The following is a 15,237-nucleotide window of genomic DNA, read 5'->3' as shown; positions in this document are numbered from 1 at the left end:
CCTCCTGCGTCCTGTCTGGCCTCGTCTTTCCCCGCCCTGCCCGCTCTACCTCGGCCGGCCTCCTCTGGTGCATCGGCCGGCGGGCCTCCCATTATCCCCGCCGGAGCGCACGGAGGGAGGCACTGCAGAGGAGGCGGCGGCCAGCTGCCGGCTGGGCTCCCCTCCCCGCCGCCGGCGAGGCTGGTGTGGAGGGGCGGCGCGCTCGCCAGCCAATCCCCGTGGCCCGCCGGGCGGGGGCAGGGCCGCCGGGGGCTGGACCTGCCCAGCCGGGAGGCGGGGGCACCACCGAGGGTGCCGCGGAGCTGCGCTGGCCGCTGCCCAGGTCTGCCGCTGCTCCCTGGCAGGCCGGGGATCCCGGGGCACCCCGCTTCCTCCCGAGCGGGAGACCCTGAAGGTAATACCAGGGCGTCCTCTGCATCTCCACGGTCAAAGACGACAGACCGCCCCTGGGGTCGAGCTGGGGTGGACTGGTGGGATTCCCCCTCCAGCCACTCTCTGACCCCAGGACACCAGCACACGGCCTCATCCTAGCGGCAGCGAGGACGGTGCCAGGTACTAGGATAAGAGCAGGAGGAGTGAAACCCCCGTCATCTTCCAAGAAGAAACAGAAAAAAGTCTTGGCAGTATGAACCTTTACCCCATTTTTGCAGATGAGGAAACAAGGCGAGACAAGTGAAGGAACTTACCCAAGGTGACAACAGCTAGAACACAGCAGGGCTGGGACTCCAAGCCAGATCCGTCTGGCTCTAAAGACCAGACTCTTAACCATTACACAGTCCTGCTCCTCCCTCCCTCTAGCGCCCACCTCAGAACACAGACTGCTTGAAGCCCACACTGCCTGTGGCTCAAAGCCTCACCAAGTCAGCCCTGCGCTCCCCATACACACGAACACCCACACCTCACCAGAGATCACTCATCCGTCATGCCTGAACATACCCCACCCCACCCCCACAGCCGCCACCACTAGGATGTTGCCTCCTCTCTCAGGAAGGCCACAGAAGGTGGCCCTCCAGGTCCTAGGCACACCCCCCCCCCGCCAGACCTCAGGGCTTCCCATCCCTGGGAAAGGCTGAGGAGGGAAGGTGACCCAGACCCCAAGAGGTCTGGCCTCCACTTCCCAGACTCTGAGCCTTTGAACCCTACAACACCCAGGAGACTAAAAGAACAGCAGGAGGAGAAAGAATAGACCGGGGAGAGACAGGTTCTACAAACCACTCCTCGGTGTAACTTCCTGGGCATTCCCGGGCACACCCTACTGTACCCTATCCCCTCACTGTAGCTGAACACCCCCAAAGCTTGCACCTCCTGGGAAGGGGCAGCCACACACTCTGGGGCTCACACGTCTGGTTCAATTCCTGGCTCCGGCACTAGCTAGCCACAGCACCACGGTCATGTTACTTTACCTCTCTTATCCTCACTTGGCCCTTCTGTAGAATGGACCTACAAATCCCAGTTAAGCCCTGCAGTCAGTAGGATTCTACAAAGAAAGGCAGCACGGCGCCTGCCACGTGACCCAGCAGAGCGAGCTACCATCACTCTGAATTTCTGGGGGAGCTCACCGTGTGCTACTTCTCAACTCACAGACGACAACGCAACTGGTAGGACTGGTTAGGATGTGTGGGAGCCTGTTTCAGCGATGTGCTCTGCTGCCTGCCCAGCTGCTGCTCCTCGTGGGGTCCCGAGCCGGTAGTCAGAACGGAACGAGATGCCTTGGCCTCTGGTGAGGAGACTCCAAGAAGAACTAGGGCCCACACCTGCCTCACCCCTGGGGACAAAGGGCAGCCCTGCTGGCTCCTCCCCATGGTAGGTAACGGGGCGAGGCAAGGAGCAGTGTCCTGAACCATGGCTCAAGATGGGAAACAGCTTCTGCAACCCATAGTTCTTACCTTGGCCAGGCCAAGAGACGTCTCCTCTTTATTCTGGACCCCAGGCCCCCTGGCCCACCCACCCCCCACACACAGTCCGCTGCTGGACAGGAGTGACTGACACAGCTTGGACAGTAACAATTAACGCTGTTGCTGCTGCGGCTGCCACAGTTTATCAAGCCCCCGCTACGTCCCAGGCCCTGTGCCAACTACGCCTTAGGAGCGTCTGACTGAGCGTTTGACTTAGTCCACACACAGCCTTGCCTCGAAGGGGCAAGCGGACTTAGAGATGTTAAGTCACTTGACCAGCAACGCACAGCTGGTGAGTAGTGAGCTAGAATTCCAATCTAGGCCTTTCTCATCCCAGTTCTCTCACCCCTCTCTCTGCCAACCCCAGGGAAATACAAAAAGGGATAGGGTCATTTGAACCTAACCACTTCCCTTCAAGCTATGGGTCTGAGAATAGTAACGTTTTTTCATGCCTCAGAGACTTCACGAAGCTGCTCCTTGACTTGCCCCCCCCACTAGGCTTCCTCCGACTGCTCCCTCCCTCTGCCGCTTTCCCAGCTCCTCTGGGGCCTCACAGCGCAGCTCGCAGCCTCTCGAGAGCACCAGTCACAACCAAGCGCAGCTAGTTATTTCCACGCGGTCTTCCCCACGTGGGCGGGGGCCCTGTCTTTCCCACTTCACTAGGCTCTGCATAGAGCTGGAATGTGCTAAGTTTCTGGGCAAGGACGGTGGAGAGGCAGGGGGTTGGGCACTGAAACGTGGAGGCCATTCTCCTGGTTGACCTTCTCTTTGAGGTCCCCAAGGAGCAGAGGGACACCTGCTCTCCAGGGAGGGCAGGACCTGTTTGAACTGAACTACAGCTGAGCCTTTGCCTTGTTCAGCCAGCACATGTCTTCCTCCCCGGCCTGCAGGAGCCACCGTCTGACCCAGCACCCCCCAACTCCAGTGCTAACTCAGTCCTACCCCACCCACGGGTCCTGGCTCACTCCCCGCCAGCAGCCTGCGGACACCCCAGAAGAGCCTATGGTCCCCCAAGGCAGTACCCACCTGACCCCATCTCTGTCCCACATGGGCCTCCTGCCCTTTCCTTAGGCACCTGGAATGCCAGGGCTCCAAAGAGCCGCAGAGGCGCCCGCTCCTAGCAGACACTCTCCACACCCCACAACCGACCCTCTCCCATCTCTACTGGCCTTTCCACATTCTGGACTTCTCAGCGACTGACCCAGAGGGACTTGGGACCCGTGGGGGCTGAGGGGCCCCCTCCTCACTTTCTGTCATGACCCCGGTCCCACGGTACTCCCAACAAGAGGAACAGGGCCACAGCCATCCCCACCGAGGAGAGGCAAGTGGATTCACTCACTCTCAGAACACACGAATTACTCCAACGCTGAGAACCTCAGTAACACGGGCAGCCACAGGCCAGAAACCACACAGATACACAGAGACTAGGGGATGGGGACACATCCAGACATAGATTCAGGGGCATGTGCAGGAACATCAACCGCACATCAAGCCCATGTAGGGCCCATACTTGGAGCATGATGTAGCATATCTTATTTAATCCTCAAAACGAGCCAGTGAAATAGGAATTATTCACACCCATCCCACAGATCGAGAAATCCAAGAAATCCGTTTACAGGGAAACTAAGCACCTTGCCTAAGGTCACACAACTAGAAAATGACTGAGCAGGGCTCTTGCCATCCCCTCACTTTCGGTGATGCAGTCGGGGCTGCTCTGTGGAGTTCCAGGATTTTCCTATCAACCTACCTCTTCCAGAGTTGGCAGAGGATAGAAAAACTTCTCTTCTCCCGCACAGCTATGTCCTGAATGAGGTCACTCCCCACAAAGCTTTACTTTAAAGCTCAGTTCAAGACCCACTTCCTCCACGAAGCCTTCTAGGGTTACCCCAGTCCTCTGCCAGCTTGACACTTGGTACTGCTATTTGTCTGTCTGGGTGTCCTGCCTCCCCCACCAGAATGGACGGAGGCGTGCCTTCCCAAAGCCCCTGAGGGGTTTTGCCCAACATACCACACACGGAAGGCACCTGAAATCAAGTGTGGGGGAAGTGGTACTCTTCGTTCCTTCCCTTCCATCACACAAAGGATCCTGCCAAAGAAACCCAATACCCCCTCCACCTTCAGAGCCTATGTTTGAAGTCCCCGGTGTCCACGCATCAATTTCCACCCAAGTAATTGCAGCCCATCACACACATCATCCCCTATATTTGAAACTCTTTGCGGTTGTCATGGGAACTGCCTTTGCCTTCATTCACTGATCAGGCCTCACAATTAGCTTTGGCAGCGGAAGTCTGTGTCAACAGCAATCACAAGGAGGAGGAGGAAGAGGAGGAGAAGGAGGAGGAGGAAAAAAGGTGCTTCTCCTGGAGACGCTGCAGAGACAGACGGAAGCCCTGCACCCAGCAGTGTCCGAGGGAATATAGTCAGAGCCAGCCAGCAACTCCACCCGCCCGCGTGCTTCCACTACCAGACAGAATGCACCTGGGCCCCCAGGCTAACGGGCAGGGCTGTGGCTCTGCCGGTACCCCGCAAGGCATCCTGGAAGCTTGTGAGAAAGTCTTAGAGTCTACTTCCCCACCCCAAATTCAACAGCCCCGGGCCACCAAATGTTCCCAGATCCAAGCAAACACGGGACCTTAAGAGATCGTTGAGAGGTGGGACAGGAATGCTGAGTGGTTTAGAAACCTGGGGACAGCGCCCATGGAAGACTTCCAAGAGGAATTCACACCTACCACCTGGAGGATCTGGGAATACCCTCAGGTGGCCCCTGCGGTCTGGCCGTGCCCTTCCACACCCTGCCACCAGCCATGAGCATTCAAGCATCTCTACACACCTCAGGCTCAGGGGAGATGCCCCCTTCCTCCTGGAAGCCCCCTCATCCTTCACCTACGGCTACACTGAAACTCTCAGAACATGCCCCCTCCCTTCCCCACTGGGCCTAAAGGTGAGTAAGGCCGGTCTCTGCCCTCGAGGTGTCCCTCCCTTAACAGCCCTGACGGACTGTACTGTAATTATTTGTTTCCACGCTTGTCTCCCTCCCCAGACTGTGAGCTCATTAAGGACGGAGTAAGCGCTGCCTCCTCTTTCCCCGCAGCTGAGGCTCGGAGCGCGCCTTGCCTTGCGCTCAGCGGGTCCCAGACGAGATGCGCTGAATGAGGTGGGAAGGCAACTCGCGGGTCCACGTGTCAAAGCAGATGACGTCCTGCTTGGGGGGGGGATCTGAAGCCAAAGCCAGAGGAGGTTACTGCCTCCCCCAGCACAGGGGATGGTTCCGGTGCCGGGACCAAAGAAACATTTCGGGAGGGTGCCTCTCCTCCTCGTCCTAGCACCGGGGCTTCCCAACGCCCCACACCTTGCTGGGGCATGAACGCATACCCTTAAAGAGCAGAGCAATCCATACAGAGAGAAAAAGGTGAGACAAGGGCGAGCCACTCCGTGTTCTTCCCACATGAACGGCTCAGAAGTGGAACAGACTCTCTAGCCCAGAAACTTGGTATTTGTTTTTGACCCAGCATCTCCACACCCCTTCCTGAGGCTTCAGGAAGTAATGAGGAGGGGTGGGGACCGAGGGGGCACGTGCAGTCTGGTAAATGCCCCCAAATGACTTTACCCAGTGCAATTCCCCTTCCGTTTGGAGGACCCCGACTGCTGCTCTCCCAGCAGCGGCAGGCACACTCCTGCGTCTGCAGACGCCCCGGCTGGGTGTGGGCAGGTGGGGCACACTGGACTTGGAACTGACACGGGTCAGAGCCAGCAGTGCAGGAAGAGCTTGTGCAGCCTGGCGCAAGCCAGCAACCCCCAGACCTGCGGTCACCTGCAGGCCAGCCAGTCCCCACAATTGAGCTGCCAGCTTTCTCTTCTCCCTCAGAGACTAATAAAAATGTAGGTGATCAGATTTCTTATGCAAATAACAGGAGACCAGGCCCCAGAGGGTGTGTCCACTGCAGGTGCGGCAGCAGCCCCCGCCCTGCATGGCCACACTCAGGTAGGGGCCATGGCAGCCCTCAGTGACGCCCCCCGGAACAGCTGGCCAGGCCGAAGTAGGGCTCAAGGGAGAGGAAGGGGTGCCTTTCCTTTCTGACACCTCTCTTCCTGAGCGTCCTGCCTTCAGTCCACAAGGGAGCTGTTAAGAAGTGATGGGGACGGGCGTGGGGAGTGACAACTCCTGAGCCCCCTGATGTGGTCTTTCAACAGGTTGGGTCCCCACATCGCCGTCTCCAGAATGAGAGGCACAAGGCAAAGAGGAGACAACAGGGCTAGATGTAAGCACAGGCAAGGTTCGCCAAGGCCGCTGGTCAAGACTGCGGGTGGGAGAGGCCGCTTCCCCCTGGGGAGTTTCAGAGACAGCCTTTGGGTGGGGAGCCACACCTCATTCCTATTCTCCTTTCCCCAGAGCAGGTAATTAAAACACAGCCCATGCCTTCAAGGAGAGGCAATGAGCTTCAGGGTGTGTTAGAGCCTAGGAAAGCACCAGCCCCTTCCACAGCCCTTACCTTGGGGGTGGGGTGGGGACAGAGATCCCAATCCAGAATATTCTTCTGAAAGCAGCCAGCAGAAGCGACTATTTCCCCAACCCTGCTACCGGCTTCAGTGAGGGTTCAGAGATCACACAGGGAAGCTCCATACTCAACAGAACTTTTCATAGTAATGGAAACATCTATATCTGCACTGTCACATACACAAGGCACTGGCCATATGTGGATACTGAGCAACTGAAAGGTAGCTAGTGCACCTGAGTTACTGAATTTGGTTGTATTTCATTTTAATTACATTTAAATAGCCATACAGGGCTAATGGCTACATACTGGACAGCTCAGATAGAGCACATTTCTTAAATTTGGGGAGGCCATGAATACTATTGAGAATCTGCTGAAAACCATGGGCCCTCTCCCCTGAGAAAACACACCCCTACACCTTCACAGATGGTTTGGCAGAAATTTTCAGAAAGTCCACAGACTCTATTCCAACATAGGTCTGAGATTAGGTCTAGGTCTAAGGTTGTCTAGAACTTGACCAAAAACTTTTAAGGCTAAGAGAGAGATTTCTTCTGCAATGTAATTGTCTAAGTAATATGAAAACAGACCTGATGTTATACTTTACAGTCGCAACGGGAGACACCAAGCATGAAAGCCCCCCACCTGATAGAGGATGTCCTCATAACATCCTTACCAGTCAACACCCAGCCTCTCCCCAGGCATGTGCAGGCACAGGAGACACACCCCCTCTCAGGGCTGAATCTTCATTTTTGGAACAGCTGTAAGTGTTAGATAATTATTTTTTCTTTTCTTTTTTTAAAGTAAGCTTTACACCCAAAGTGGGGCTTGAACTCACGACTCTGAGATCAAGAGTCACACGCTCACTGACTGAGCCAGCCAGGCACCCCTAGACAATTCTTTTTTTTTAACACAGGTTCAATCTCCCTTCTTATAACTTCCACCCACTACTAAAAGTTCTGCACACTCCTCTACACGTAGAAATTGACTTCCTCTTCCACATAAGACTCACTTTAGCATTCTTCACTTCTAAGCTGAACGGCCCTATCTCCTTCAATTATCCTGCATGTGACCATTCTGACAGATCTCAAGATAGGCTGTCATCAACCCTTTAAGAGTTTCAGCTTTTCCTACTTGCTAGGAAACCAGGGTTCCTTACTCGTGCATTAGTTTTTCCTTTTTTAACCAAGATTTTTACAAGATTCTGGATTTACTGATTAAATTCCATCAAGTTTATCTGGGGCCCATTGCTCCAGACTTCCCCAACCTCCTTAACCCCTTGTTCTATCATTCAACTTGATACCTGCACCACCACCATCACCACCCCACCCCACCCACAGATCTGACCCACATACTCCCTACCTACATCTTAGGAAGACGGTACACGGGCCTTCTCCTCCATACATCTCCAAACCCTCCCATAAGACCCAAGGTTCTATAAACACACCCCTCCTCTTCACAACCACCACCAACTACTACTCTCATGGGCTCCAAGATCCTCAGTCAGGATGCTTCCCAGCAGACATCTTCTGAAAGCCCTTTCCTGACTATTCTGAAAACACACACACAAGTTCCACCAGTTCTTAAGGGGTTTTATTAATAACTCACTAGACTGGGAGGTAATGTGTTCCAGAAAAACAAGAACAAACCTGAAGTAAATCTCAAGATGTTCTTGTCTCCCTGACCTGCAGGGTAAAGAAATGGGTTGGGATGGGGCAGCCTGGGTGGCTCAGTGGGTTAAGCGTCTGACTCTTGGTTTCCGCTCAGGTGGTGATCTCAGGGTCGTGAGATCGAGCCCCGTGTCGTGGGGCTCCACGCTCAGCTCGGGGTCTGCTTAAGTTTCTGTCTCCTCCTTCCTCTGCTCCTCCCCACACCCTGTGTATGTGCATGCACATGTGCACTCTCTCAAATAAATAAATCTTAAAAAGAGAAAAGAAAGGGGTTGGGTCATCTTCCTCACTCTTGTTGGCAACTGGAGTTCTCTACCTGTTGATCCAGACTTACCTCTGTCCCTTTCTCCAAGCTCCACTCCCTTCTCCCAATCACACAAGGGCTGTAGATCAGCTCCTCAGACTCTCACGGACATAAAATCACCTGGGAATCTGGCTAAAGTACAGATTCTGATTCGGTACGTCCGAGGTAGGGCCCATGATTCTGCATTTCTAACAAGCTCCCAGGTTGTGCTGATGCTGCCGGTCCACTGATAGGCAAGGAGGACGTATGGTCATGAACCACTCAGACACTCTGACACTCCGGGCAAGCACACAACCTGCACCAGAAGAGCCCAGTCGGCGCCCAGCACCTCGGTGTCTCATCTGCATCCGAGAATTTCCAGCCTAACTACCCATTAGATACACCTGGGGAGCCCCAGCCCAATTGGGTTCACCACAGACCAATTAAATCAGAATCCCTGAGAGCGGAACCCAGGGGATCGCAACGTGGAATCCCGGATCCACAGGGTTGTAAAAAAAATACTGAACAAGGCAGTTACGTCACTGGCCTCTCTTCAGGATGACTTTAAATAAAAAGCTGGCCCTCTGATCTGTCCACAAAACTTCAGGAGACGCCATCATTTATTTGCAGAAATCCAGATCTATTCCTTTGGCTGGGCTGCTTCATGAAGAGCCCCAGGGACCAGCCCCTCACCGGAGCTCACCACTGCCTTTCTAGCCTCACAAACCACCTTTTAACAATCTGCTCCAGAACAGTCGAAAACTTACCGCGAGCTTATGTGTTTATAATTTCCAAAATCCCTCTGCAAAATGGGGGCTTCTGGCCTGTGTCGGATCTTCTAGCCCCGCTCACCCACCGTAACCGCATGAAGACTGCGGCTCTGCGAGCCCAGGTGCTGCTGCTCCGAACGGACGGACGGAGCGGACGGCTCAGGCTGAGGCAGCTGATGGGCGCACCTCCCCGAGCACGCGCGGCAGTCCTCCCCGAGCTCACTCCTCCCAACGGAACAGGGCCCCAGTGGCTGCTCCCTGTCCCCGGCTATGCACCCCAAGTTGTAAGCCTACTCTTCCTTCCCATTCTTGCCCGGGGAATATATAAAAGACGTTTATTGTCTCCAGTATTTTCCACCAGCCTCAGCACATTCTGGCCACTGGACTTCCTGACACTCCTCTTAAGGGGTCAGGCCACTCCTGAATGTGCCTCCGGCGACACGCACCCGCTTTCCGCAGATGGAGCGTGGCCTCCCACCATCTGCGCTCCCTGAACAGCAACCCATGCAGCCGCACAGATGGCTCAGCGCTCCGAGTCCCACCACCTTCCTCCTTGGGGCACCACTCAGGGCTGTACTGTCAGCAGTTCCTTGTTAGAGAGCAATCCTATCCCTCCTGCTAACTTCCCTTTTAGAGTCTGTGGCCATGGGCTTAAAAACTCTTTGCCTTTGAAAAACAATTTCTAAAGTCTGTGGCAAATGCCTGTCCTTGCCCAGCCTTCACTCTGGCTCCACAAACGCTAGGATGGGGTTCCTTTCTCTGGGAAGGATCTGATCGCCTCTAGTTTACCAATTCTCCCTTTGCTGGTAGGAACTGATGCCAGGCTGAAGGCATCCCTCCTCACAGCCTCTGTCTTCAGAAACACAGAACTACCAACAGGCAAGGCAAGAATTCATAGGTATTCTGATACTGTGGAGGGATCCCCAATTCTGAGGTATCTTGTCTCAAAACTGGCATAGAGAGCTGTTCCAGCCACTGAATCCACTTGGCTGAGGGCTAGACAGTGTTTTCACACTATATATATATTCCCGTTTCTCTTCATTTTTCACCCACAATGTTCTCAGTCTAGCTTCCCACCTTACACATGTTTTTCTAAGCAGGGTTTGTTTTTTTTTCCATTAAGAGTTATTCTCCTACCCTTCCTATCAGGTGTTTACTTCCTTCACCCATGAGCAACTTCTCAGTCAGGCCCAAGACCACAGCAGCTCGTGGCCCCTGGGTGTCTAGCCTCCTCCCCCAGCAGAGAGGCTGGCAAACTCCTCCCTCCTTCTGCCTGGCTCCATGGTTCTTCTGTGAGCAAGCTAGAAGATGTCTTGAGATAAACATTTAATTTGTATTATAGCTCTACAATTACGACTCAGAGACTAACTAATACACAATTGTTTATGCATGAAGATACCACACTGTCTCCGTTTCTTTCATCCATCGCCACCCCTCAGAGTTGGGGTTCACTCCCAGCCATCTTCTCTAGCCGTTCTAGGAGTGTTTTGCCGTCATCTATTGATTACCTACTATGTGCCAGACATTATGCATATTTTAACCTCCATTAACCCTCCCAACAACCCTGCAGAGAAGGGCTATTCCATCTGACAAATGAGAAACCGATGCTCAAGGGGTGCCTGGGTGGCTCAGTCAGTTAAGTGTCGACTCTTGATTTCAACTCAGGTCTTGATCTCAGAGTCGTGAGTTCAAGCCCTGCGTTGGGCTCCATGCTGGGCGTGGAGCCTACTTAAAAAAGAGAGAGAGAGAGGGAAAAACCAATGCTCAAGAGAGTAAGCAGTACAGTGCTTACTTTGGGGTCTGAGGCCTACTTTGTCTCCGCATCCACCAAACCGTACTTTTTTAATTAGGCACCTTCGTTGTGCTACCAGTCACCGCTCAGGTAAAAAGAATGTGAAGACTAACAGCCTCAGACATCAGCCTAGGATCTAAATCCTTTCTGCCATTAGGAAAGAAGACCACAGTACGGGAATGAACCACGTCAAGGCAGATTACCTCACTTTCAGTCCCAGAGAAGCAGTCACCTGGCTCTGGTGGGAGGGCCCGTCCCTGGGAGCTACCCGGAGTCTTAAAATGCTGAACTTCTTTTCTGAGTGAAGGGGCTCCGTGGCACCTCCCCCTCCACACACACACCACAAAAAAGAGTGAGGAGCAGGGAAGAAAGACGGGAAACCCAACATAATGTTCCCCCCTTACAGAATGATACAAGGCCGCTGTTAGCAGACAGCTCAAAGGAGGCAGGGGGAGGTGGAGACAGGATGGAAAAAAAAGGTGTCTCGAAGAAGAAATGCCAGGGAGCAGGGATGCACGGAGATGGACTGGTTCTCAAGAGACTCCTGGATGCTGTGTCTTGCCCCACCTGAAGAATCAGGGCCAAACTCTGAAGTTCTATTCCTGAGCCCAAACCAAAAACCACCCTCAGATGCCAGTAACATGTCTCCCCCTTTCCCAGCCTCCGCAATCCCAGGACGCATTCCCTCTGCTACAAGGCTGTTCAGATCTAATGCTTAAGGTCCCAGCAGTCCTCCTGGGGCTGGTAAATGCTGGGCTGGCTCTCGGGCTCAATCACTCAAGCGAAGCCTCTCGGGGCGTTTCTCAGCAGAGATACGTTCATTAAATGTAGCGTCGTCTGGACAGTGGTTCCCATGCTTTCCGCTTTCAAGGACCAATAAAAAAAGTCACAGACCTAGAGCTACTAGTTACCATCTTGTATTTTACCAAGACTTTTTTTTAAAGTAGATCTACTTTTTATTGGCACCTTCCTTTCATTAAAAAAAGCACATTTTAAACATCAAATAGAAAGGATTTATCCTTCAAATAGGTCCAAAAAAGTTAGCTCACACCATTGTCTCCTTTCCATTGCTTCTCTAGGAACTAGGAGGACTTTGTTGTGGGCCAGCACTGGTCTACACCCCAGTATGTGGACCTTCTGTTCTGGGATACCTCGGACCACCAGCCACAGACGCTGAGGGCCTAGAGGGACAGCAGGCTACGGCGAGGTCCCCAGGGATGCAAATCTCTCAGCAGGGCTGTCTCTAAACCTCAGCCAAGCCCGGTCCCTGTATCTGAAGCATGATCACCCGGCAGCCCAGGCCAACAGCTTATGCACAAGGATGACGGTACCCTGGCCTCTCTCCCTGCCCCTTTCACTCAGGTATGCCACATCAGTGTCGCTCTAAGAAAAGCTCAGACACGGTTCACCAGGGCCGCTGGTTCCAGGAACATCCAGCTTAGAAATCTTAGCCCCCCACTCCTCAGGTTTGATCACGGGAGAAGTGGAGTGAAACACAGGGGGTGGGAAGAAGGGCAAATGCCTAAAGGAAGCAAGCAATGGAACCAAGCTTTAAAAGTAGACTGAGCAGGTCTTCCTTACACCAAAACACCAGATCTCATGCCCAGGACTGAAGCCTACCCCTGCTCTTCTCCCCGCTTTCAGAAATGACCCACAGGGCCCTGGGCCAGCAGGATGCCAACTCCCCACAACACCAGCAACGAACAGGGGCTGGACACTGTCTCCCAGGCTGGGGTGGGGAGCTGCGCACGTGATCCAGAGACCCGGGAAATAGAGCACAGAGTCTGTGGTCCTGGGCCATGACATGCAGCTTCCCCAGGGAGTGGACAAGAGAAGGTGAAAAAGGGCAAAAAAACATCCCAGCAACACCCTCTTCCCTGCCCCCAGCACTTGGAGCTTTCTTCCCAGCCACAGGACCACAGCCCCACCAAGCTCACGGCACAGCTGGGCGCCCGACGGTCAGGGAAATCCCGAGCGCCAGCCGCCAGCCCATGGAAGCCACAGGTGCCCTAGCCCTCAGAAGCGCGGCGGCTCCCAGCCCAGCCGGAAAGGGCTTCAAAGGCCGTCAAGCACAACCCGTCCATTTCCCCAGGGAGAAGACAGGCCCAGAGAGGGGGCCTGAGACGTCTGAGCCCTTGGACAAATCAGTGGCTGAACGGAGGAGCCCCGTAGACAGCGCAGGCCTCTGGCTCTGTCCAGCGCCAGTTCCGCTGCCTGGAGCGACCTCAGCTGCTCCACCGCTCCTCCCAAGCCGCTCCACTTCGCTCGTCCCTACTTCTGCCAACTCTCCGCTATCGAGGCTGCCACCAACCTCGTGCTGGCAGCCCGCCACCAGAATAGCAGGGAAAGATGGCCAGTGCAGGGTCACCACCTCTCCACTTCCCCCTTTCATCTCATCCCCACTCTTCCTTTCCTCCCTCCATTCCCCTATTCCAAATAAAGGGAGTACTCTTCCCTGGGCTTGACAGTGTCTCAAAAGCACTTCATTCATTCATTCATTCATTCATTCATTCATTCATTCATTCAATTAGTCTCTGAGTGCCAACTACACGTCAAGGAACTGAGCCAGGTCATGAGAACACAAGAGATATAGAAAAGTCTTTGACGTCCAGAAGTACCTCAGTCCAGAAGGGGAACCCAAATCATGGGTTGTCATTAAATTTCCAGTTCCAACTGGCTCTCCTGCTGTCTTTCTGAGAAGAACGATGGTGCCCAAGAAAAGGCTTAGAAAAAGAACTATCCCATTCCATCAGGGCAGCATAAAACCACCCTGTCACCCCATGTCTTTCTTTCCATAGCCCTCAGTCTCCACCCCTTACCCGACACCATCACTCCCCACGTCACCCAAGCATTGGTGTGATCCTGAAGTACATCCGAGGCTTCAAGCAGGACAAAAAACTTCTAGAAATAAGGCTGGATGTCTCCAGCGTCAAACGCAAACATCGGAGGTGTGAGTGCTAGCCGGAGCCCCCTGCCACCTGGTTCCTCCTTACAAACTGTCAGCCCGGCCAGGGAGTGCGAGCCAGCTCCTGCCCAGGGCCCTACTCGGTGTTAGACTGAAAGGATGAGAATGGCTGAACAGAGTCTGACGAGACCCGGTGAGGACAACAGAGTTGTGGAAAGGGCAGGACGGCCAAGCAAGGGCCAGCTTACCTCCTTGAGGAGCCCTGCTTTCTTCTTCAGCACCTCACACTTGCGCAGCTTGCAGATCTGGTGTGTGCGGCGATTGGTGCAGCTGGTGCAGGCCCCGCAGTTTTCCAGCCGCCGGCAGGGCTCACAAGTACCACACCGTTTTCGTTTCTTTCGCCCATCTCCACCCCCTCGGAGTTGGGGTTCGCTCCCAGCCATGGGGAGCCCAGGCCCCTGGAAACCCCCTACCATCACCTGGCCCTGAGGGAAATCATAAAGGCCTGGCAGGTCCGGCTGGACTGCCAGGGGCACCTGAAACTGGCTCATGATGCTGCCAGAGGTAGGGGCATAGGTGCCGGAGGAGAGCCACCGTCCCGCTTCCTGCCTGCCTGCCAAGGCCCCCACCAGCTCCTTCTTTCCTAAAACAGTCAAGAGTGCACAAGGGTGAAGGCAAGCAGCTCCAGGCTCCAGGATGGGCCCCTCTTCACCTCCTCTGCAGCAGTCTGGTAGGGCTCAGTTGGGGGCCACTCTCCCATCTGCTGGGGCCCAGGATCTGGGGTAGGACACCAGCAGCGGTCCCCAGAGAAGGGATCATCTTGGCTGGGTGGGTTCTTCACCCTCACCCACCCTGGACCCAGGCATGAGGTGAGCAGGTGGGTGTGTGGTGGGGGCTGGGCAGGGCGAGGAGTTTCTCCTGGTACTTGTCCTCCGGGGGCAGGATGATGGAGAAGGCAGCGCTGCCTAAAAAAGAGACAGAAAGGGGAAGCGCATCACTTGAGGCTCAGGGACAACTTTCACATGTTACCTCTTCCTGCTTCTGGAAAACGAGAAAATGGGGGAAGAGAAAGGGCTTGCTCAAACGAAGTCCTGCCCAGAACCTCTGGCAGGGCGCACCAGCACCCGCTCCCCGCCTGCGGGAGGAGGCCTAGCGCCCGATGGGGGTGCTGAGGGAACCTGCCCGACGAATTTAAAGGGGTGATCAAGGTGAGATTTCTAAAAAAGTTGTCCTCTGCCCCACCCCCACGGGCTTGGGAGAGTTTCACCAAAATTCCCACACACACCCCTCACTGGAGGTCGCTGGGCCCTCCCCGAGGGAGCAGAGCTTTCAAAATAAAGTTTGCTGAGAGCTTCACTCGGCGGGGCTGCCCGAGCGCCCCCGGCACGGAAGCGGCCTGGACGGGGGCGCGCCCGGGGTAGCCCTCGCGGGC

General features: G+C 54.7%; 1 protein-coding gene across 3 annotated transcripts in view; it reads right to left on the bottom strand.

Moving 5' to 3' along the window:
- TET3 (tet methylcytosine dioxygenase 3) overlaps nucleotides 1-15,237 on the bottom strand; it is a 100,723-nt gene that overhangs the window by 83,714 nt on the left and 1,772 nt on the right. For 2 of the 3 annotated variants that reach the window (XM_019802023.2, XM_034659375.1), the window contains exon 2: nucleotides 14,054-14,770. In XM_019802023.2, coding sequence (XP_019657582.2) covers nucleotides 14,054-14,356 — 303 coding nt within the window. In that variant the 5' untranslated portion in view covers nucleotides 14,357-14,770. Of the gene's footprint in view, nucleotides 1-49; nucleotides 170-14,053; nucleotides 14,771-15,237 lie in introns of those variants that run through there. The other variant, XM_034659376.1, reaches the window with a different exon arrangement.

Source organism: Ailuropoda melanoleuca, chromosome 4 (assembly GCF_002007445.2).
Source record: "Ailuropoda melanoleuca isolate Jingjing chromosome 4, ASM200744v2, whole genome shotgun sequence".
In the NCBI taxonomy this organism is placed as follows: Eukaryota; Metazoa; Chordata; class Mammalia; order Carnivora; family Ursidae; genus Ailuropoda; species Ailuropoda melanoleuca.
This window is presented reverse-complemented; position numbering and strand designations above follow the sequence as displayed.